Below are 25,405 nucleotides of genomic sequence, written 5' to 3' on the forward strand. Positions count from 1 at the left end.
CTAGCTAGCAATGCAACTTAAATATATATGCTCTCCACACATTGTGATTGTTCAGTTATCAAGTACAAATGATAGACTTTAATATCAGCCATCTAACCTTAATCTTTTCTATTAGGGCTGCACTACGAGCTTGATTCGACTCATTCTTCTATACTTGACTTGAACTTGATTTGTTTATAAACAAGTCGACCTTGAGTTCAAGTAGTACATAATCTAAGTCGAGTTCGAGTTACAAGAACTCGACTCAGCTTGACTAATACATGTTAAATTATAATAAAAAATAATTAAAGGAATAGCAACTAAATGAGTTAAACAAGTTAATAAATTAAAAAAAAAAACGAGACATCCTCAACAAAAACCAGTCAAACTAGCAGAATTCGAGCTCGACGTTGTATTGTCAAATCGAACCACCGGATTTCTCAGGTGTAGCGGATGGGATAAAGTGAGAACTACTGGGAGTCGACCTACCCACCAGGAACATTTCCCATAATGGATTTGCTAGGCTGAGAGGTTATCTCCCGCCAGTGGCGGAGCCACATTGTGGCTGGAGTGGGCAATTGCCCACACCAGACCAATAAGCTTACATTATTTATGTATAAAAACCTCATTAATTTTTCATTTTTTACATGTGAATGCCCCTTCAAGTTTGAAATTTATACTCAGAGCGCCCCTTAACAAGAAATTTCTAACTCCACTGTCTCCCGCTTCATGATGCACTCAAGCCGGAGATTGAGATTTTTGTTAAAGGCGAGCGCATCCTTCAACTGGTCATCTATGAAGGCGGAACGTCATTCTGTCGCCTGTGTGGGGTTAACTCTCATGGTTTTGCCTCTTGCTCTTCAGTCTTCACATCTGGCGTATGAGCAGAGAGTTCAGAAAATTCGCGAGGAGCAGGTCCCTGAGCACCTTGAGAAGGACTAGAAACAGAGAGGCAGAAGGCAGAGTGATCAATGGTCACACTAAAAGTTCCTTGGATTCCTCGAGTGGGCTGATCTCCTTTCTTTGTTGCCTTTGCTGATGACGTCCTCCTCCTCAGCAGGGGCAGATGAAAGAACTGTGCATAACATCAAAGAGCTTCTTTGCCAGATAGAGGAGTGCTCAGGGCTATCCATCAATGGCGCCAAATCTGCAGTGGTTGTTTTCAATATTGACAGTATAAGAGCGAATCGTATTGCCTCCATTGTCAACTGGGAATTAAAGCAGCTTCCCCTCAGACATATTAGCCTTCCCTTATTTGATGGGCAACATGACATGTCCTTTACCAACTTGTTGGTTTTTTGCCAGTTTGCTTTCGTCTCCCGTCAGAGATGTTTAACAAACTTAATACTTCCATAGAAAATTTTCATTGGAAAATAGTGAACCGCAAACCAAAATGTCATCTCGTTTCTTGGAAGACACTTTGTCATCGCATTCAAGAAGGTGGAGTTGGCCCCTTTTCTTCCCTTGACAGGTGCAAGGTCTCTTTAGCAAAGCTGGGATAGAATATTTATGGCCAACTGGAAAGAGAGTGTGCTTTGATTCAGAAAATAATATTTTAGCACTCCAAGCATTTGGTGAGAAGTTTTGGTTCTTGAAAGGTTTGCTTTGAAGTATTAAGCATATTCTACCTAATGTCAGTTGGCAAGTGGGTAAGGGAAAGATAAAGTTATGGAAAGACAAGTGAAGTGATTCCTGTCTTTATAAGAAGGCCTCCAGCAAGGTCTTAGTAAGCTTCATCAAAGCTTTAACTTGTCTATATCTGAGTTCTTAAACTCAGATTTCATTGCCTTCGGAGTTTAAAAACTTTCTTTTCCAGCTCAAGATTGACAAACCTACGCTGTCTAGGGATAACTATCAGTTGCTCCTTGACCTCAGGTCAATTGATGACCTTACTCTAACTGATTACTGGCGCTGTACAAATAGAAGAACACCAGGGTGCCAGTGGCATGAATGGATTTGGTTACAAGGAATGCATCTGAGACCAAGATGGTTTATTTTCATTGCACTCAAAGGCAGATTACCAACAATGGATATGTGGGAAACAAGGGGCCTAGCGCTGGCTAACAGATGTTGTCTATGTCATTCTGAAGAAGAATCAACATCCCATGTCCTCCTCTCTTGCAGGAAGGTCAGAGAAGTTTGGGCAGATGTGTAAAAGAAACACTATGGCTGAAGATATTAATGCAACCTTTCAAAGATGGTTGAGCTGCAGATGTAGGACCCTATGGTTGCAACGGTTTTGGAGAACTTGATTCCACCAGGCGGTGATATGGAGAGACCGTAACAAATGCTTGCATGAGGGAGGGCCGCTCCAGCTTCCCAATTTTGTTACATCAGTATGGAGTCAATACACACAAGCTTTTTAGTTCAGCAATCAATGAAATCAGAATGAGCTGTCCGCCTCTAAAGTTTGGCTTAGGCTGGGTATTGTTACAGGTGAATGGCCAATTTTGCAAAACAAGGACGTCTACATACAAATTGTATCCATTTGCATGAAGCAGAAGACATTGATCCGCTGCAGTAGTTGGTTGGTTGCGGGGATAGTAGGCAATGCTTCCTTCCAGTTCAGGAAAATACATTGGAAAAGCAGGTGTTAGATCATATTCTTGAAGCCTTCGTGTCTAACCTGAGGGGCAATATTCTTCTTATGGGCATCCATGGCCGATGAAAAAGTACACTTAGGGCTGGCTTAGAAGGTAGAGGACACCTGAGAGATGATCTTTTGTGGATCAAACGTCTAGCAGACAAAATTACTCTGTCCTCTATCCTCCAGCTTGGGAAGGTGCTGCAAAGATGGTTGCTGATCTTTGATTTTGTATGTTCTTCCCTATACAGTTTGTTTCATTCTAACAACAATACAGAGGCCGACCCTCTAGCAGATCCGTTTCCGGATTGTTTGTATGTATAAGCGTCCCTAAAAGGATTGAAGTTGTTGAATTAGTGACCCTCTAACCAAAATTGGGAACTCCCCAGGTGCTGCATTAATCAATTTTATATAAACACAAAATAATACTTTGTCATTCCCTAATGCTTGCTTTCATTCTTGCATAACGCAAGTATCTTTTTTGGTTTACTATGTATTTGTTCATTAGCCAGAAATCTCCAGCCGTGAACCACGTCTTTCCTTATTGAAATCATCCATGTTTATGTATCCGAAACTGAATAAAAAAAAAAAACATGTCCAACCAATTTTTAGAATTTTTGGAAATATTGTTCACTTCTTATAAAATTTTACTAATTGTCCAACCAATCAAAAGGTTTTAATTTGAGTTTTGAACCATCTATTCCCATCAAACGCATTTACGCAGAAATGGGTTTCTAAGAAACTCAATTCCATTCAAGGAAACATGATTTTGATATCAAGCATCAAGATTCCCATTTCACCTTGGAATGCTCCTTCCAAAATCTTGATTCCAGTTTCCAAGGGAGGATGTGATTGCCATGGATCCCAATGTTGAAATGGAATCCGAACCCATTTCTTAAAAAAAAAAAAAAAATTACCCCTTAGGTTTTAGGGTTTATTTGGTAAATAAGACACTTTGTGAGTGTTTGTGTTTTATTTATCTGTCTTGATGGCTGTTTGGGAAACTTTTAAAACTAAATCGTGTTTTCGAAAACTTTACAAATTTAAGGGTCGATCTTGAAAGTTGAGTGAGAGAAGAGGGCATATCGAGCCCTACCGCCGGTTTCTCTCTTCTTTTCAAACCGGGAGGGTTTGAGAGAGTGAGGGAGAGAGAGCGGGAGAGGGACAAAGAGAGACAACGAGCGGGAAGAGACGAGGGAGGAAGGGAACAGACGAGGGATAGAGAGATAGAGGAGAAGAGGGACGGGAGTGGAGGTAAGTCATCCGAATTTCAGTTTCTTCTTCAATTTTTAAAACTCCTTTCTAGATTAGAAGCTTGAATCTCTACCTTGTTAATTTGTGATAGAGAAATCTGGTTTTTATCAGTCATAGCATGGAATTCTTGATAGAAATGATATTTTCTTGTTCATAGAGGGCTGAATGGCATATACGATTGAGGTTTTGACGGATGTTTCTCTGAGTTCGGGTCTTGATGGCTAAGGAAGAAGAATTGAGCACACATTGTGGGATGTGAGAAAAATTTTCAGTTCTGCATTATTTCAGATGGAGCTGAAGCTGTACGGTTCATTTTGGGGTCTTTATTAGGGTTAATTTTAAAATATAAAGGGGGCTTTTATATGAGCTGGCGTAAAAGGAAGTGAATTTAGGGAGACTTGACAGCGTAGTTGAAAGGTTCATCGTTGGTTAGGCAGATGGACACATTAGAGATGGCAAGCTGCCTTCTAACGGTTGGCGAGCTCCCTTTTTGCGTCTTTGTTTTTCTCATGTGATGCTCGTTTTCTCCCATTTATGCTCTTAAGATTTGATTTTATTGGGTTTCTGTTTGTTATTGGGATTTCTCTCATTTGCTGCCTCTTTGTTTCTAACCGAGTCTTATTAATTTTTAGTATCTATTGCAGTGTTGTTGCATATTTTTTCGTATGAGCATGCTGTCTATTGCATATATTTGCATTATTGAGCTCGTATGTTATGCTGCTTCATTATATTATGTTGTCTCTTGTATATATTTACAATTTTGATGTTCAAATATTATACTGTCTTATATATTATTTCTGCTTACATATATGGTGTTGAGTTCGTTCCTTGTTAACTTTTTTTTTTAATTGACAAATTTGTTGTTTGCTGTTATCCACACATGCGTCTGCACCTGTGTGACTTAGGATACATGGATCCATGAAAGAAAAGATTTGCTTTATCCACACATGCGTCTGCACCTGTGTGACTTAGGATACATGTATCCATGAAAGAAAATCAGACCTATCCAAGGGATGCTGATGTTGACTCTGAATCACAATTTTCATTTTTTTTTATGTTTGTTGGTGTCTATTGTGTTCCTGTCTTCAAGAGCCACGTGCAAAGTGAGAGTCATGTATGCCTCAACACCTGATATCTCCGATGGCTTAGAATGAAGGTGCCTATCGATAGCCACTTGATATATAAACTTCAGAACAGATTATGCCAGAACAAGCATAGGAAAGGCAGTATAGTTACTTGGGTATCCTTAGAAGCAAGGAGATCCTTTATGTGCCAAGCTGTAGATGATGCAAGGGCAAAAACTTGGGCAATTTCATGAGATCTTGATTGCAGTTTCACTTTAACAGAACTCTAGTTGAATGGGACTTTTCTGGACGTTTCACTCTCTGTCTTTGTATGAGTCTCATAACTTTTTGTGGCATTAAGATCATAATTAGAAAAGCTTGCTTGCATCAAGAAATTTTTGTTATCTATGATGCTGATGGTTAAGGGCCAAAGTTGATGCATTTTTAAAGTTGTTTGGATCTTTTTTTCTTTAATGGAAGATGCAACATTTGTTACTTCAGTTAACCTGTTTCGACATTTTTTCTTATTTCCGCTTGTCAGAAGAGTTTCTTACTTGATGCTCCTACTGTCCCAGTTCACTTTTTTCCTTCTTTTACTTTTTTTTCTTAATTTGAACATTATATTTTTTGGTCTTTTATATTTCACTATTTTGATTCTGGCTCAATGTGCCTCATGTCACACTCAACGGCTCACTTTGCCTCATGGCCTTTAACAACATTGATTTTCCCTTCTTTGAGCTTCTGCGAGATCTTTAACGAATCTAGACCTCTCTTGTGGCTTGTGTCTTTCTCACACGACCTATGTCTTGCTCCCTTGGGTTGCAGCTGCTGGCACCATCAATTTGATACTCCCTCTGTCTCTCTCTCATCTCTCGTCAAAACGACTAGCCGAACCACTTTCTTTACAGATGGTCTCTTGCTCTGTAGAGCATTCCCTAAAAGGATATCCAATGTGAACCTTGCCACTTGCCTTCTAAACCTGCTGTGCTGGGAGGTTCTGGAAGATGTGGAGTAGGTGTTTGACCAAACATCTTTTTGGTAATCTAGCTGTGTGAAAGGGCTTCTGGGGATTTTGGCTCTACTAATAGGGGAATATGTTGGGTTTGGGACTTTAGATTGTGGTCTTTGTTTGGTCCATACTCCATAGTTGTCCTCTGTTTTCCAATTGGTCCTGCCTTTTAACTTTTTTGACCTGTCAATGTTTAATTGGCTTCAGCTGAACCTTTTTCTAATCCTCAAACATAATTCCATTGAGGCCCATTCTGTAATAAGATTCACTGAAATATAAACTCAAGAGTCATTATAATATAATTTTCATTTCACATGTGACATCATTAGCCTCTGGACATAGAACGAATGATATCGGTCATGGTGCATTCCGCCACTCATACAATATTGGGCAAGATGGATGTGGTGGTCGACTTTGATAATGGGTGGGTGGCTCAGAAACATGGTTTCATGAATCAGATATTCTCAATTTTTAAACTTTAAACTTAGCATCATAGATGTCCTGGGCCTTCGATTGTTTGACAATTTGTATGTCTACTGAGCTAGTTCAGGTCTCCCATAAAAAGGTGCTTGTTTTCCAATAACCATTTTAGTCGTCGTCTTTTTTTAGGATCGTTCAAACAGAGTTGCTGGTTATTCCTTATTTCCATCTCTTTTGCATTGTTTTAGTCTTTTCTATTCCTACCTGTTTCTTCTATTATAATGTTAAACTGTTTTCATGTGTCAGTGTGCTCAGGGAAGATGTCAATGTTGGAGGCAAAATTCTTCAAGTTCCTTAAGATTGTTGGAGTGGGATTCAAGGCAAGAGCTGAAGCCGAAGGCCGTCTACTATATCTTAAATTAGGCTACAGTCATGAGGTGGAATTGACAGTGCCACCAGCTGTACGTGTCTTCTGTTTCAAACCTAATGTAATCTGCTGTACTGGGATTCATAAGCAGAGGGTATCTCAGTTTGCTGCTTCTGTTCGCAGTTGTAAGCCCCCAGAAGTATACAAAGGCAAGGGAATCATGTATGTCGATGAGGTCATAAAGAAAAAGCCTGGGAAGAAATCCAAGTAATACTGAAATCTATCTCTCTATCTGAACATTTCTAGGTTGTTCAGAGAGGTAGTTATCATTCGCTAAGGCAGCAGTCTTTGGGGGCTCCTTTCTTCTTTGCTTATTTATCGTGGACATGTCACTTGGGCCTCATCTAAAGAACGCTCCTTCATTTGGACACTCTTCTGATTAGTTGGTGCCTTCATCCGCAAATAATTTTTAACATAAGCCTGTTGCTAGCTGCCTATTTTCTATCCGGTTTCCCTGCCCTATGCTGATGCCTACTCACTCACATAACATCGTCCTTGTTTTTAGATTACAGTTTTCACTTTTCAGGACTTCTCTTTTGTTCATTTTAAGACGCACTGGTGTTGCACTTGTGGGTTTAAGCATGTGGCTGTCCAAAATGGTTGCCTGGTAGTCTGGTCTCTCTTTCCCTGCTCTGCTCTCATATTTATGCTAAGGTGGATGATCCCAACATTGCTGACATGAGAATGAGAAGGTGTTTTCCTGCTCTTTTGCAGAAGTAGACACTTTTATGGGCAATGCTTTGAAAAATTGCACTAAATTGCTAGTAATTGGGCCTAAGGAAGGCCGATTAAAACAGGCAGCGATGGATTAAGGATCTCAACAAGTTCTGTACTTGACGGACATACCCAATTATTGTGGGAAATTTAGTTTCGCAGATGCAAAAGAAAATTCCTTTCACTATTTCATGCAGTTTAGTTTGCATGGTCTATTGTACATCACAGTAAATTGTGGGGGTTTGCCATCATGTTAGTGATAGACGCCATGAGAACAGCCTGTTAGTGGTCCTTTACCGCCGTAAGCGTAATTGAGGATAGGACATGGGGCAATCCTTTCACAATCTGGTACTATAGTTACTTGCAAGTGGTTTTGACCTAGTTTGAAGATTTTGTCAAATTTTAAGTGTATTTATTCAGTCGAACAAATGAACACATGGGTTTCAACTTCAGTCTCCCAATGCCAGAAATACAGTAAGATGAAGACTGTAAAAGCTAGTTCATTTTAATAAATTTACACTGGCGAATTATATTGGACCAACCAGGCAACCACTCAGAAATTAAGCGCTCCCTTTGGACTGGGCTTATTATATATATAATGACACCAATCATTTGAAACTCTTAGTAATGAACACTTTTGGCTTTTGATTATATATATATATATATATATATATATATATATATATATATATATATAATGACACCAATCATTTGGAACCATTAGTAAATAAAACTTTTGGCTTTGATCTAGTGTGTCAGACAGTATATTTAATCACATGCAATACAACAAATAGCTGTGATTAGACAAAACTCAAGATGATTGGATCATCTTAAGGTAACAGTAAGTATAGTAGATATTATCCGGTCATCTTGAGTTCTGTTTAATCACAGCTACCTGTTGTATCACCTCTGGTTCGTGTGATTAAATATACTGTCCGATACACTGGATTAGAGCTGAAGAATTTCTCTACCAAACCTAAACAGTCTACATGTCCTTATAGTAATAAAAAAATGAACAACTTTTATGACATCAAATTTTTTATGGTAGAAAAATAAGTGTTTTTCTAGTTTGGGCTTTGAATGCAGTCGGCGTGCTGACTACTGTGAAGAGGAGAATGCCTAGGATTTTGCAGAATGACTTAAGACTTGTATGTTGTTCATGTAACAAAAAACATCATACATGTCTAAGTTACTTTGCAAAATCCTAGGCATTCTCCTGTTCATAATAGCTAACATGTCGACTGCATTTGAAGCTAAGAGATTTCTCAAGCAATCATCTTCAATTCTAACACAATTAGAATGTTGTACCTTCAGTCCTTTTCATATAGTTGCCTGTTACTTATTCAAAAGATCGGTTGTGAAACTAGGAAATTCTCATTGTTGCAAGACAATTTATGTATAAGTGAGAGAAAAATTGTAGAGGGAAAAAATAGAAACTTGGGGGTTTACTTGGATTGTAGAGGGGCAGAGCTAGAAATTTTTCATGAAGGAGGTCAAATATAAGTTTTTAAATTTTGACACGAGCCGAAATATCATTTTTCAAGATTTTTATATAGGACAAGTAAAATTTTCTAAAATTTACATGTAAATTTAAAAAAAAAAAAATTTGAGGTGGGGCCAGAGCCCATGCGAACCCCTCCTTGGCTCCACCCTTGCCGACACATAAGGATCTTGGAGTTATCAGCAGACCTAACCTGTTATTGCAAATTCTAACTTTGACGAAGAAAAACTGTCCTCATTGTACAAGCAGGTTTACACATGATCATACATATCATGCAGTATATAATGACAGAAATAAATCTTGTTACTGTGTATAATTGGCTTATAAATGTGTGCTTATTGTCGAGGAAGTGACAAAGTCTTTTACTGTAATCCGAAATTTTCACCAAGATGTTAACTGAGACGCTCTGAATGAAGAAGCATTTGGACTGATATAACAACATCTGGGCACATTTCTTCTTCAGCAACTGGTTCAAAATACAGCTTATTTTGCAAAGATGATGACTGTTACTGCCAAGTTTTGACCAAAATTCACGTGTCTAAGATCTCCATTTTTGTCAGCAGTATCAAAATTGCAAGCTATACCTTTTTTTATATTTCTTCTTGTTGACAGATGAGTCTTGCACAGCTTTGAACTTGTTGAAGTCTGTGCATCATCAAACAGAAGAAAGTCTACTCTCCTAGTGCTAAATACTATGCGTTCATTGTGAAGTACCGAGAATATGAACCAGGCAAAGTTCATCCTAGGAGAGGCACATGGAGAATCTTAGACCCTCAAATTTTGACATTCAAAAGTAATATGAATCCAAAAGTTCCAAGTTTGAAGAAGAAGTTGGCCAGAAATATGCACATCTAATCTTTCTCCACATTTTCTCTCTGAGCTAAATGATTTCTTTGGAATTGGGCATTAGAAACAAGGAATAAGCTTAAAGTCATATGTGGATTCCAGCAGCCATGCCAAACTTAGGTCTTTGAATTTATTGGCCATGTTTGGTAGAGGGTACTTGGGGAATCTCTGACCCGTAAGACTCGTTCTCTATATAGGGAACATACTGCTTGCTTCTTGTAATACGGGTCTTTGGTGTGCTTAATAGTCTTGGATCTCATATCTCATATCTGGGACATGTGAGGCCTACAGAAGAACAAACGTTTGATTTCATTACTTTGTAAAAATGAAGATTTGAGATCCTCATTGTGTGTCTCCGGTTTGATCAGCTCGATCGGGAGGAGGGAGATCTGACCTTAAATCCGTGGTTTTAGGTCACTGAGGATATACAAACACCCCCTAACATGACCAGTCCACATTTTGGCCTGCAAGAAAGACTATTGCAACGGTATGCCCATGAAAGGGTCGATCTGGTTTTTTACCATGAAATGAAACCTATGTGCAGCAACGTCAATGGATCAGCAGACAAATGAAACCTATATCCATCTTTAGGCTTCTCTGAATCTGTTTCACAATAAAAGACTTCCCTTGTGGAACTAGGTACAGGATGCCAGTGGATCAGATTTGGATCAAATATACCTTTTAATCATCTGTTTTTTGGATATTCATATATACAGATTCAAATACCAATAAAAAAATGATATCTGAATCCGAATCTAAAATCCAATTCTACGATCCGAATCTGATTTTTATATTTATATCCGAATCCGAATCTTGACCGAATTTTCCCAATTTCAGCATTCTGTTTTTTTGGATGTTCACATATACAGATTCAAATACCAATAAAGAAAAATCACATCTGAATCCGAATCTAAAGTCCGATTTTTATATTTATATCCGAATCCGAATCTTGACCGAACTTTGCCAATTTCAGCATTCTGTTTTTTTGGATATTCACATATACGGTTTCAAATACAAATAAAGAAAGATCATATCTGAATCCGAATCTGAATTTTATATTTATATCCGAATCCGAATCTTGACCGAATTTTGCCAATTTCAGCATTAGATACAGGATATTTGTCTAAAAATAAATCTGATTTGAATCTGTATCTATATCTGATTGGATATTTATGTATACCCAAACCTGAATCCGAATCCGATTGGATGTCATTTCTTAAATCCGAATCCGATTTGATTTTTAATCAGATATTAATTTTTTTTCCATATCCAATTGTTTCGGATCAGTTGAGTCAGATATCTGATTCAACTATATAACAGTTCAGTCAGATATACTATATAACAGTTCAGTTTGATATCTGACGGATAAATTGACATCCCTACCAGTACCCATTAAACCTAAACTTAATTATCCTGCACCTTATGTGCAGATCTAAATAAGAAACTCCATCTTTCATAAACCAAATCCAAACAAATTCGTGAACTTGCTTTAATTGGCCCAACTTACGGATTCGAGGAAGATGGATGACATATTGCTTGTGCCCCGCGATGACTGAAGTACTTACTCTAGATTCATTTGATCATTTCAATGTGACGATGATAAGACTTTCGGTGGTTTGGATTTTGAGAACCGGCCGGCTGCCTTTCTATATCATTTGGATCAGACCATTCATGTAAAAGAGGTCCAGTTCTTTTATGAGGCAAAAGAGACGGCACATTTCTAGTTTGTTCCCTTGTCTTTTGGCGATAATTTTCTTAGCTTCAGTTTAGTTTCCCATGATTGGGAGGTTTCTCTCTGCTTTGAATAAACTTATGACCACTATGCACTGATAAATTCTCGAATGTTAATCTATTACTTGATTGGCATCGGCTTTGAAGTTAGTCACTGTAAGTCTCAAGGGGCATGGCATAGCCGGTCGGACATGCAGGTGTCTTCCGATACCAGTTGGGCGTCTTCTGCATAAAAGAAGGTGTCTTTCTTAATTTATCAATTAATTAGAAAGAGAAAACAAAAAATGTTCAACCAATGACAGCAGCTATTGGTAAGAACTTCACTAAAAAATTAGTGTTTCTCACTCATACAAAGACATTTAATAGAAAAAAAAAGGATTAATACATCATCTTGCAACACCAAAGATGAACATTTCAACAATATAACTGAACATAGGTTTGGTCCACATGCCATAAGCTGAATAAAATTGATAGCAAGAACAGCAGAAAGACAAGAAAAACAAGAAGTACAAGGGACTCAAAACTGTATGCTTTTAAACCAAAGAATCAAACTTTATGCATAATTGCACATCCCATAGGAGCAAGAGCCCCCTTTCTTACATCTGTTATAGCATCTACCACAGTGACTCTTGTTGTGGAAGAGGTCCACACACACACCTCTACAGCATGCCTCTCGATGCCTGCACTTATGTCCGCACCGGCCACAGTTTTGTCCGTCGCTGTAGATGCTAACACAGGCATTCCGGCAACAATTCGGGCCGGCGCTGCCCCGAAGGCGGCACATGTTCGGGTTGGCTGTACACCCTGTGTTGTAGGCCGGAGATTGCGAAAGAAACCAACTGATGGCATGATCAACATGGCTCTTATCATCGCTTGCTTGGCCTTGCAAAAAGCCTTCCAAAGCAATGAAGTTTATGACCAAGTATGTCACCAAGAGCACAGAGGGCCTCATCTTTAACAAATAAAAGGAGGAAGACCAAGAACCAAAGATCCTGTGACTCTTGGCTTGGAAATCCATCGATGCCTTGTTGGGGTTTTATAGGAATATTGGCAAGTGCATATGATTTTTATTAGGTTGACAAAATGCAAAGAATTAAGTTGCAAAAAGCGGCATCCATGTGTTTTGGCTTTAACTGGAGCCTGGTAATTTCTGCCAATTTTAGTAAGTGTGAACTGCATTTTCATTTGGTAATCAGTGAATGATTGTGTGGGCAAATGCCCACGCATGCCCACTTGGGGGCAGAGCAAACGCCTATATGTGCCCACAAGTGGCTGCTCTCCTGTTCAATTGTTTGGGATTTAGTTCAGAGGCAGAGCTAAAAATTTTTTTTCATAGGGCACCAAGGATATAGTAAACAAATTTTCAATTAACGATAGGATAGTGATAGAGGTCTCGTGGGGACATAACCCATGGAATCCTCACCTATCTTCGCCCCTCATTTAGTTCAATGTAAACAGACATCAGTTCCAATTGAAAATTGCTGGGAGTGGGCTCCCTTTATTAAGAGGAACAAAGATTATATGTACAGCAAAGATTCAGAACAAAGAGATCAAAATAATCTTACTGGATGAGTTAGGATTCAACTTTACATGTAAATGGATTTTAAGGCTTAGACAACAAAAAAAGAAAAAAGAAAAAAGAAAAACATACAGAAACCAGCTGATCAATTATCAAATCCAATCTTCTTGATGAATCTGGAATTGTGGACTTATAGAATTAAAAAATTTCATTTTTGATGAAAGGAAAATTACATTACCAAGCAACGAATTTTGATTCCAGAATTACAAGCTCATTGCTGAATCAAAATTTTGTAATTATGACTGAATTATGATTCTATCCTATGAGGTGGAATTATGATTCTAGAATTTCAAACTTTTTCCATCTCTCTTGATGGTACATGTCATCATGGTTTAATTCATTAATTTTAGAATTGTAATTCACTTTTGATCAAACATGTCATTTTCAATTCTAAAATCAAAATTTCATACTATCAAACACACAAAAAAAAAAAACTAGAACTGAAATTTTCATTCTGATTCTAGTTTGAAGTGGAATTTTACTTTTGGAATTTTAATTCTAGAATCAAAATTTCAAACGCCCTGTGGTGTCCAACTAAATAGAACCAAATTGGGGTAGATATAGGGATTCATCTGAACTGTAACCAAGAGGAGGTTTGTTCTGAGTAAGTTATAAAGCTAAAGAAGCGCTTGGAATCTGCTACCATTTCAAAGTCATAATCTGTATTCCAGCTGATTCGTCTCTATATATGAACTGGCAACATGTAGAGAAAGAGAGAAGGCTTACATCCTGATGCGCACAACTGGCCAAGGTTAGCTTCAATTTTTGACCGTTCATCTGTTAGGCATGTGATGGAGATCCATGCCAACATAAGTACTATACATTGGGTCCACTCTTGGAGTCCCATCACGTTTTACATTCACAGGCAAAAGGGAGATCTTGACCCAATTATTAGAACATAATTAATTGTGTAGTTTCACTTTATTCGATTCGAATCAGATATCCGAACCACCCAACCTGAAAAAATCCGATATGGGAAAATATTTAATTATCCGAATAAGAAATCAGATTGGTTTTGGATTTAATAAATGGCATATGACCGGATGCAGATTCAGATTCGGATATACACAAGTATCTGATTGGATTTAGATCTGATTCATTTCTAGACAAATATGGTGTATCTAATTCTAATAGATTTTGAAAATTGGCAAAATCCGGTTCAAAATTTGGTTTCAGATTCGGATTGTAAAATCGAATTCAGATTCGGAAATGACTTTTCTTTATTCGTATTCGAATCCGAATATGTGAATATCTGAAAAAGTAGATATGAATAAGGATATATCCGATTCAAATCCGATCCATTGACATCCCTAGGCCTGGCCAGCTTGGGCTCTACTCGAACTCGCTTGTATAAGATCAAGTTTGAGTTGAAGCTGGAGCTATAAACAAATCGAGTTCGAGTTATAAAATATCGACTTGTTTAAACTCGACTTGGCTGGTTTTTTTTTTTTTTTTAAAAAAAATTTCTGATGTTATGTCTTTGAGTCTCTCCCATTTTTTATTTTTCATCTCCCTCTCCCTCTCTTTTCCCTTCTTCTTCTTCCCACCTCTTTTTTCTCAGGTTGAAATAGCCAGCAGGTAATAGTGTTTTTTTTCAATGCTAGGTTGTATGAATGGGTGTAGAATTGTTTTTGGATGTAAGTAATAAAATTTTGGTTGGTATTCTTCATACATTGTTTTCTAGTGAGCAATTTATGTTTTGTAGAAGAACAGTGAAACGATATTACAGACGTTTTTTTTTTTTTTCATAGATTGAGGAAGACGATGTTCATTATTCATTGAGGAGCTTAAACGAGTCGAGCTGGAGCTGAGTAATATATGAGTCGAGCCGAGTTCAAGGTGGCTCAACTTGGCCTCGACTTGCTTATTACATTCCTAGATGCGTTATGCTGGTGCATCTCCAGTTGGTGCATCTCCAGTCCTACAAATGGGAAGCTATGCTCTTATACTAAAAAAAGGAGGGGTCTGAGTCTCTATATATCAGTTGAAGTACACAGAAATCTCACCGCATGGTACCAAAGTATCTCTAGACCCTAAAAGGAGCTTCAGTTCTCATTGGAGTGGCCGAACAACCCTTGCTTACACTAAAATAATGATTAGGATTGCAGGAAATGGGTTGTTAATTGCATTTATTGATTCATTCGTGATATTTTGAAGGATGACGAAAACCTCAACACTAGTTTATTATAAGGTTCTAAATTTGTAATAATATATTTGTTATAAAACCAAGAAACTGATATTCCAAATTCTCGAAACGTTGTTTTCCTTGTGTCTTTTATGCCTAATTTATAGGGAGTTGACATGTCAAGAGAATGCAAATGCATTAATAGTAACTTATTAAGAAGATCTACAAAGTCTGGCTTCAGAAAATTCTCTCTAATATCATTCAGGAGAATCAGTTAAACCATATAATAATTTTCCATTCTCTTAAAATATATAAGAAAGGAATTTTCGAACACATGAACCAAAAAAATTCCAAGCCTTTGCAAATGCAAAGCCGTAGTACTCAACTCCAGCATAACTAAATCGGTAACTATCAAATAAGGGCTCTGGTTGAAATACAAGTCTTGACAAGAAAACTATCATTGATATCCTTACTTTTATATAAGTGAAGAAAATTGCCTGTTTCATAAAAGGAAAGTACAAATTTTTACCCGTTCAAACTTGTCTTAAATTACTTGAGGTTCCTATTGTAAGCAGAAGTGAGGCTCATACAAAAAAAAATCATAAATATGAGGTGTTTTTTAGATTATATTTCAAAGGTAGGCATATAAATGAAAATTTTGAAAAAATTAATTTGAACCAAATTTGACCGGCTTTCAAAATGTGAGAGTATTGAATTGGATTATTAATTTGATCTGTGATGCGAATGTAAATCTGAATTCCATTGAATATTTACATGTTTTGGAATCCGATTAGATGCCATTTCTTCAATCTGAAACTGATTCATGTCTTTTTCCGTGTCTGACTTTCGAAATGGTTCAATTGATGTACTATCAAGAACATCTGACACCGCTTTTTTAACTAAAAACACAAAATGAACTACATTTTGATTTGATTGTAGCACAAAATGAACTACATTTTGATTTGATTGTAGCAAATGGCAGGAGATTGAGGTAACAACGTATCTCATTGCTTGACAGCAACGAACTATTTTGGTCACAATTGCTTCAGGGGAGGACGCATGGTTTCATTAGAAAAATTGGAGGTTTGATTGCCAGCTTTTTCAAAGTCAATGAAGTTTTAGGCACAAATTTGTTGAGATGAATGAGAAAATTTTTACAAATAGACAAATACTATGGTGTATTCTTGTCATATGGCCTAACTATATGTGAGGACGTCTAGAAGAAGCTTGAGAAATTATAGTGCTTTGGTGGAACCACAGAGAACCATCTAGGGGGGAGTTGCGAGTCCAAACAAATGCCAGTTGCTTCTTAACCACATGCAAAATAGGGTGTGTTCTTTCTAGCAGCCATTTTATACTTTTGAGGTTATATATATATATATATATAGAGAGAGAGAGAGAGAGATTGGTAAAAACATTACAGTAATTAGGTCAGAGATCAAAACAAGACGCTTTAATTTTGACGCTTTAAATATATCTGTATATTTTGCAATCACATAAATGATATGATCTTAAAAATAGGTCGGTGCAAAATATATATTAAGTTGACCATTAGTTAGACTTTAATAGTGTTTTAATAATAAAAAATGAATGGTCCCCATAGCATGAACATTTTTATAATAAAAAAATTCACATTTTTCATAAAAACAACTTGATTCAAAGTATGCTTTATAGCAAAATAGTTTCTATAAATACATTAAATTGTTTACATTTATCTAATATAATTTTTTGTCAAAAAATTAAAGGGTCTGGTTTTTATCCCTGACTTAAGCATCTGGTTTCCACCACCAATATAGGGCAGAGGGAGGGGGCCGCCTATCTACTCGAGATCAACTCAAGCTCGTACTCGACTCATTTAATTCGTTTATGTTAAGTATATCTCATTTTTTTTTAACTCGTTAACTTATTTAGTAGCTACTTGTTTAATTATTTTATCATTATAATTTTCCTTGTCTAGTCGAGCTGATTCCAATTTAAGCTAGTTGAGTTTTTACAACTTGAATCCTTTTGACTCATACATTTGAACTGGAACTTAACTCGTTTATAAATGAGTAAAGTTGGAGTCGCGCTTTAACGAACTCGAGTTTAATGAACTGTTAGCGTGGATCTCAAATTTGGGCTGCTGAAGATATTAATTACGAAGAGCGACGGTTTTAAAGTAATAGTTTCCGCGAGAAGGGGGCTGAAAGGCGGAAAAGTAAAGGTTTATAAAGAAAAATTAGTAAAATTTGTTTTCTTTCTGAAAAAAAAAAACTCACGACCTTTCTAACATGCACATAATGTTGCATAATACTCCAACCTGCAGGTGTTATTCATTCAGATCTAAATATCCAAATCCATGTCTCAAAACATACCCTTGCATGGCATGAGGTGGATCGACCCAAGTCCTGTTTCCAAGAGCCATTGCATGATTAATTGGATCTAAATCACATTTGGAGATGAAATCCAGGTGATCTCAGGTTCGTCTGTATCTCATCTGAATCACATTCCAAGCTCTTAATTGTGAGAGTCCAGTTCTTACTAACTCATTTACATGCCCAAGTACAAGAACAATAGGTAAAACGCATTGTCACATAAGCACGTTTTTTTTAACAAAAAAAAAAAACTCTATAAATAAGTCAGCGTTTAAAATTAAAAAAAACTCCATTTTTTTGAAAAAGAGGTCAAAGGAAAAAAAAAGAATAAAACACATTTTTCGTTTTTTTCTTTTTTTTTTTTTCACATTTTTTTAAATGTCAAACTGCTTGTTTTCATTTTCAAAATTTTTTGTACTAAATTTATTTATTTTTTATGTTTGTGTTATTAGTTTTTCTTTTATTTTATTTTCCCTAGTTTTTATTTTTTTTCAAAAATTACAATATTTGTTCCATTTTTTTTCATGATTACTGTATTATACCCAAAAAAAACCTTACCATATAAAACAAAAAAAAGTTTTTTGTGACTATGAAACACATACTTTAGACCATGTTACTGGATAAAGGGTCACAAAGAGCATAGTTGATATAAAAACATGTTATCACATGGTCTAGTACTCAAATTTCCTGGTAGAATATCCACATCTATATGCATCTGTATAGATATCCCTTTCATTCCATATCTATATGCATCTGTATAGATATCCCTTTCATTCCATATCTATCTCTGGTCAGATACTACCCTAGCGAATTGGCCAAATGATCAAAGAGCAACTAAAGAAGTTGAGACAAACGGCTTGACTTTGATCTCCATCATATTTCTAGATCAAAATACTGGACTAAGAGCTAGGGATAAGGTCAAATTGAGAAGCAAGAGGTTCAAACCAAGCACAGTTGATTCAGGCAAGTCAGCCAACTCGAAAAACCGGCCATGTAGTCAAGTCTAAGCTGTAAGCTGTATGAACCAACGCCATTTTGATAAAATTCACTTAAACGAGGCAATTATTGTCAAGTTGCATGCTATTTCATGTAACCAATTAATTTTAACAGAAATTTTTGCATAACTTAGATTCAAAAACGTGTTAGACGTATATATATTTGCATGTTTGAGAGAATGGGATATAGTGCAATTTATGTATGGCCTATGCTATTTTTTATTTAGAGGTCACATTCTGGTCATATTATCGAAAACAAGGTTATTGCTTATCATTTTTGCATTATTCTCTATTTTCTATGTTTGCATTTCATCGGCTTAGATGTTCGTTGAATATCAGACTGGGATTCAAAGGGAAACTCAATGCGACTGATAATTGGATCCTATTTAATTTATCAAAAACCTACTAATTGGTTATGAACAGAATGGATAATCTGCAAGAATGAACGCTTTGAGAACACAGTGCCAACAACTGAATTGGATCATAGGGCCAACTCCTGTCTTGGCACAAACAAACAAGAAAATGTCCGTTTGACAAATAAATAGTATGTGATTGTCTCAAAAATATGGTTCAAAGATTGGGACAAATTCATGGAACACCTTAAAAGGGGTTCTACGAATCTGCCCTAAATTTTGGGACAGATTCATCAAACAATTACAAACTGTTTTATTTGCCGAACAGACCCAAAGTGCCATTTGCAAAAATCTTGCTATGATGGTTTGGACTACTTTTCTTCAACATGGTGGGACGACCTCATATGTTTCCAGTAAGGCGACATAAATCTCTAAAGATTGCAATAAAACATTTTATGATATGAAAGTCTATTAATTAAAGAACATTATGCAGGAACAAATGTGCAGATTTAATTATCAAAAAATAAAACTAATAACAATGATAGTGTTTGCTGGAGTTCTTTCCACTTTTTGAAAAGTCCTTTAATCACCAAATTCATTTGCAAATTGTAGGAGTAATGGATATAATTGTCCTGGACAACGCATTGCTTCGATAATATTTTAGCTAATAAATTCATCATAACACCTTTATCATGGAGCATTTGTTTTAGGTAAAAACATACAAAACCAAAAAGAATAAAATTATTGGAAATGAAGAGGATATGATTCATCTTGGATCAGCCAACTCGAGGATTTTTAAACATAGTACAGTAGATTGCCAACGAATGCCTCAAGCCACTGAATCCACAATACACATATGTCAGGCGCAAAAGTGGTTCGGATTTGGGTCACTTAGATCCATTGAAAGGCAATCATATTGAGTGGGGAAACAAATTTAGATGCCTTCATTCTGAAAGCAAACGTTTTCGAATAGAGATTGGACCTTGATCTTGATGTGGTTACGCTCAGTTCCAGAATTAGTATAAATTGAGCATTGGTTAGTTGATGACTTAAGGAGAACTGAAAACAATGATTATGATTTAGATATCTAAACTGTCTTGTTCTTTCTTTATTTCTTCTTATGCCTTTCAGACTTTTACAGTCATAGACAGCATCTTCTATTCTTCTAGTGCTTGTCGATCATCTGCATTGGCAGGTTGAGCACATTGACTTTTGGACTGAACTCTGGCCGATTGTTCATATCAAGTTGTATTCAGGATCCCCAAGTTGGATATTGTTTACAATTGCTGCTTCATGCATTTATTTGTCCTTGTATGTGAATTGCAACAATAGACTTTCCACTGTAAAAGTGATAGTTGCTTTATACATTTGAAACGTACTTAGATTTTTTTATTTTCATTCTTCCCACCATGTTCGTCCCCATATATATTTTTTTTCTTTTCTTCTGTTATTTCTTTCTTGCTTTTGCAATAACTTGAGCCCATTAAATCCTTTCGTCTGTTAAACTTTAAGCACCATGTTTGGGGCTTTTGTTGAAAGTAATCGTTTCAGCCAGCGCAGCATACTCAACGGCTCCTCTCAATCTTGCCTTTTGAAGTCCATTGAACGTTGAAAGGATTATTACCATTCTCGCTAGTTTCCTCAATAATCTTTATTCTTGTATGTAAAGTTCATCAAACGTTCATATTGATCAGATATTATATATGCCCTTGTAAATCAAAGAAAAAAGAGAGAGAAAGAAAATAGAGGAAAGCAAAGAGCTGCTGCTCTGGTGTTCTTCGTGGATGTAGGTCTATGAACCGAACCACGTAAAATCTGTGTTTCAATTCTTCGTCTTCCTCCTCTCTCCCATTTCAACATGGTATCAGAGCCAGGTTCCACCGTTCCTCTTGTCCATTGCCGGAGATCTAACCGCTGCACCTAATTTCAACAAAAAAGGGGGTTTTCTGATCAGACCTGATTTTCAGCAACTGGAGGCCGTCTGGTGGGCAGAGACGATTCCGTTAGCTCCTTTCATCTAGCGGGAACAATCTACTGCATTTTGACGACAATCAAATCAGATCTGCCTAGTTCGCCTTGGAGTTGGGTGAAAATCAGAGGCGCAACAGGAAAACTCTCCACCAGCGTGACTTCTATTTCTGGCGAGAAGAAAACCTTCACGCATTTTTCCCTGGAGACAGATCTCGGCCAGATCTTTGGAGCGTTCAATACTCATCATCTCAGCAGCCCTCAGTCCAAATCTCTTATCGTTTGGAGGTCTGGGTGTTTTTTAAGGATTTTTGGAGTAGCAACCTATCCTGGCGTCCCCTGTTCATCGTCTATAGCAGAACCTGCCCTGCGACTGCAACAGATTGAGGACTTCAAGTGCATCGCGTTTCCTGTAGGGAGCTCGGTTGGAGCTCATCTTTGGGGCGTCTAAACATAACTATCCAAGGGTGCTGTGGACCGATTTTCAGTGCAATCGGACCTCCGATTGATTTTGAATGAATTTTTGAGTGCGGAGCAAGCCTGTGATCGCTCGATCAGTCCTGTTCATCAGTGGGTTAAATCCCAATATCCAAAGGAGGAGATAGGAGCGATAGCTGCCACCAACGTCAATCAGTGCTTGCTTCACCATGATAGAAGATTCAAGCGTCGGAACCACCACCAGAGTGGTAGAAAAAATTATCGTGTAGGAGCAACCAAGCCCTGCAAACAAGATTACTTCTGTACTTCTAAATGGCAGCAACTATTTGGCTTGGTCCAAATCGGCGATGCTCTATTTAAGTGGCAGAAACAAGCTGGATTTCGTGACCGAAGATCTTCCAAGACCTGCTGAAACAGATCCGACTTATAGAGAATGGCGATCCACCAATCATCTCATAATGTCCTGGTTAATTAACTCTATGGAGCCTAAAGTCGCACGTGGATTCTATTTCGCAGAAACTGCTCATCAAATTTGGAGAAAGGCAAAAGACCTCTATAGTGAAAAAAATGACATTGCTCATATGTATCAACTCTCTCAAGGTATTCGGGATCTCAAAAAGCACAACAAAAATTTTGGTGACCTACTAGGCGACATCCAAGGTATGTGGGACGAACTTGACTATCTTATGGATATGTCTGCTACACTTAGATCTCGAGAAAAGTTGCGTGAACAACAAAAAATTTTTGAGCTTCTTGCGACTCTTGGCCCAGAATATGAACCCATCCGAAGCCAAATTTTAATGTCCCTGGAGCTTCCTTCTCTTAGCACTGTTTGCTCAATTCTTATGAGAGATGAATCCAGAAAAAAGGTTATGTTTCAAAATTCTGATTCTTTTAAAGAGAACTCTAGCAATATAGAACAGGTTGCCTTCTATGGAGCCGATAAAAGCAGTGAACATAAATGGAAGAATCGTCCAAAACGATTTTGTTCTCATTGCAAAAAGGAAGGTCATACCAAGGAAAGGTGTTGGTTCCTCCACGGAAAACCCACCACCATGAGGACAGAAAAAAGAGAGAAGGGGAGCACCACTACCGTAGCCAATGTTGCAACCAAAACTCTTGATACTTCAGATCTTCCTCAGCTGCTGAAAAAAATAAACGAACTGCTGAAAAATGTCAAGAATCACGATGATAAAGAACATCAAAACAGTACGGCAGCTTCAGCAAGTGCTACTGGTAACGCTTTTACTTCACTCAAATCTGATTATTGGATTGTCGATTCTGGAGCTAGTGATCATATGTCTATGAACTGCCATAACCTTAGTAATTATTCTTCTATGACTAGAAAAAAAATCTGTTGTTATTGCTAATGGTTCTTCTATGCATGTTCAAGGAGAAGGAGAATTAGATATTCTTAGAAATGGTGCTAAATCTAAAGTGCTCTACATGCCAGATCTCTCGACCAACTTGTTGTCCGTTTCAAAAATTGTTAGAGATTTAAATTGTCAAGTTATTTTCTCTCCCACTAACGTTGTTTTACAGGACCCTATATCGAAGAGGAAGATTGGTGAGGGAACTCACGAAAACGGGCTATATATGCTGAAAATCAATGAATATGCCTTGACTGCCCAAATCAACCGAGAAGGTGAACTTTGGCATCGGAGACTTGGTCACCCATCACATCGTGTTTTGAATGTTTTGTTACCAAATTTGAATTATGACTCTCATGTTTGTGAAACTTGCAAGTATGCTAAAATGTCTAGACTTCCATTCCATGAATCCTTAAACAATGCTATGTTTCCTTTTGATCTTGTTCATACCGATGTATGGGGGCCGGCCCTCGTGAAATCTTACTCAAATTTTCGGTATTATCTCACTTTCATTGATGATTTTTCAAAAACCACTTGGATTTATCTATTAAAAACCAAGGATGAAGTTTTTTCAAAATTTCTAGAATTTTACAAAATGGTTGAAACTCAATTTGCAACTCGTATAAAATGTCTTAGATCCGACAATGGTACGGAATATAAAAACCAATTCTTTGAACAATTCAAAAAGGAGAGCGGGATGGACCATCAATTCACCTGTGTAGATACACCCCAACAAAATGGGGTGGCAGAACGAAAAAATCGTCATCTTCTAGAAATGACTAGGTCTTTACTATTTGATATGAATGTTCCTAAACATTTTTGGAGTGATGCAGTTTTGACAGCATGTTATACTATCAATCGCACACCCACAAGAATTCTTGCTGGAAAAACTCCTTTGGAAGCCCTCATGAAAAGGAAATTTAAAGTGGACCACATGAGAATTTTTGGATGCACTGTCTATGTCAAGAGTAAAGCTGCAGACAAACTCAGCCACAGAGCAAAAAAATGCATTTTCTTGGGCTACTCATCGACAAAAAAGGGGTTCAGGTGTTATGATGTTACCGCCAAGCAGATCCATATCTCTCGCGATGTAGTTTTTGATGAAAAAAGGTCTTATTTCTCTCACGATGCAAGGCAAGGGGAGGATAGTTCCAAGCACGACATCATGGTCACACCCAACAGTCTATCATACAATGATTTTGATATCACCATAACCCATCATCGTAGTGACCTTGAAGGAAGAGAAACCGTTGAAAACCTTGAAACTGATCCTAACAGTACAGAAGTCTCTTTTGAGCCTCAAGCAGATCAAAGCAATGAAAGTGGAGCTATAGATCCTATTGAACCTTACTTGGAAACTTTAGAATCTCACCCATTTGAACTCACTCTAAGGAGATCTTCCCGAAACATTCAGCCACCTAGACATTTGAAAGACTTTGTCACCAACATCGCTGTCTCTCATCCTTTGGAAAAATATTTGAGTTATAGCAATCAACCCAAACACCATGTGGCCTTCCTTAGTCGCATTGAAAAACAAAAAGATCCTACTACATACCAAGAAGCCAAAGACCAAAAAATATGGGTTGAAGCCATGCATGAAGAGCTAGATGCTCTCCACAAAAATCGTACATGGGAACTTGTAACTCTTCCAGTGGGAAAACGTGTCGTTGGGTGCAAATGGATTTTCAAAACCAAGTACAAGAGTGATGGCTCCATTGAACGCCACAAGGCACGCCTGGTTGCTAAAGGGTATACTCAAACACAAGGGTTAGACTATGAAGAAACTTTTGCTCCTGTTGCAAAAATGACTACCATCAGAATTCTCCTATCAATTGCTTGCAATTTTGAATGGCCTTTGTTTCAATTAGATGTGAAAAATGCTTTTCTACAAGGCGACCTTCAAGAAGAAGTATATATGAACCTGCCACCAGGCCATCTTATGGAATGCACTCCAAGTCTTGTTTGCAGACTCAAGAAGTCGATTTATGGATTGAAGCAATCTCCTAGAGCCTGGTATCAAAAATTGAGTGATGCATTGGAAAACAAAAAATTCATCAGATGCTACTCAGATAATTCAGTTTTTATCAAGAGATCAGACGATAAAATTGTTGTTGTATTGATTTATGTGGATGACATAATAATTACAGGCAACGATGAACAAGAGATGGATCACACAAAGTGGTATCTTCACAATACGTTTGAAATCAAAGACTTGGGGAGACTAAAGTACTTTTTGGGAATCGAAGTTGCTAGATCCAAGAAAGGTATCTTTCTAAACCAACGGAAGTACATACTTGATTTGCTTAAAGAAACGAGGAAAACAAGTATCAGGCCAGCAGATACGCCCATAGAAGTCTACCCTAAACTTGACAATACCAAGGATGAACCTATTGAAAATGTGACAAGCTATCAAAGACTTGTGGGTAAATTAATCTATCTTACGGTCACACGACCTGACATCAATTATGCTGTCAGTCTGGTAAGTCAACATATGCATTCGCCTAAAGCAGTTCATGTCAAAGCTGTGGAAAGAATTCTCAGATACTTGAAGAAGACTCCAGGACAAGGTTTGTGGTACAAAGTGAATGGGCATGTTAACATACAAGGTTATTCAGATGCAGACTGGGCTGGTGCTTCAGATAGAAGATCGATGACAGGTTATTGTGTGTATGTTGGTGATAACCTAGTTTCTTG

General features: G+C 37.4%; 1 protein-coding gene across 1 annotated transcript; it reads left to right on the forward strand.

The window, feature by feature from the left end:
- Window positions 1-3,660: 3,660 nt before the first annotated feature.
- LOC116257299 (60S ribosomal protein L6, mitochondrial) lies at window positions 3,661-7,181 on the forward strand. The gene is made up of 2 exons (XM_031633915.2): window positions 3,661-3,817; window positions 6,617-7,181. Exon 2 carries the CDS (start codon window positions 6,631-6,633, stop codon window positions 6,946-6,948), a length of 318 nt encoding a protein of 105 aa, XP_031489775.1. The 5' UTR covers window positions 3,661-3,817; window positions 6,617-6,630; the 3' UTR covers window positions 6,949-7,181.
- The last annotated feature ends 18,224 nt before the right edge of the window (window positions 7,182-25,405 follow it).

Source organism: Nymphaea colorata, chromosome 7 (genome assembly GCF_008831285.2).
Source record: "Nymphaea colorata isolate Beijing-Zhang1983 chromosome 7, ASM883128v2, whole genome shotgun sequence".
Lineage (NCBI taxonomy): Eukaryota > Viridiplantae > Streptophyta > Magnoliopsida > Nymphaeales > Nymphaeaceae > Nymphaea > Nymphaea colorata.

What these genes read in the sequence shown, in the direction of transcription:
- LOC116257299 (XM_031633915.2), top strand. Translation starts at nt 6,631, where the DNA reads ATGTCAATGTTGGAGGCAAAATTCTTCAAGTTCCTTAAGATTGTTGGA.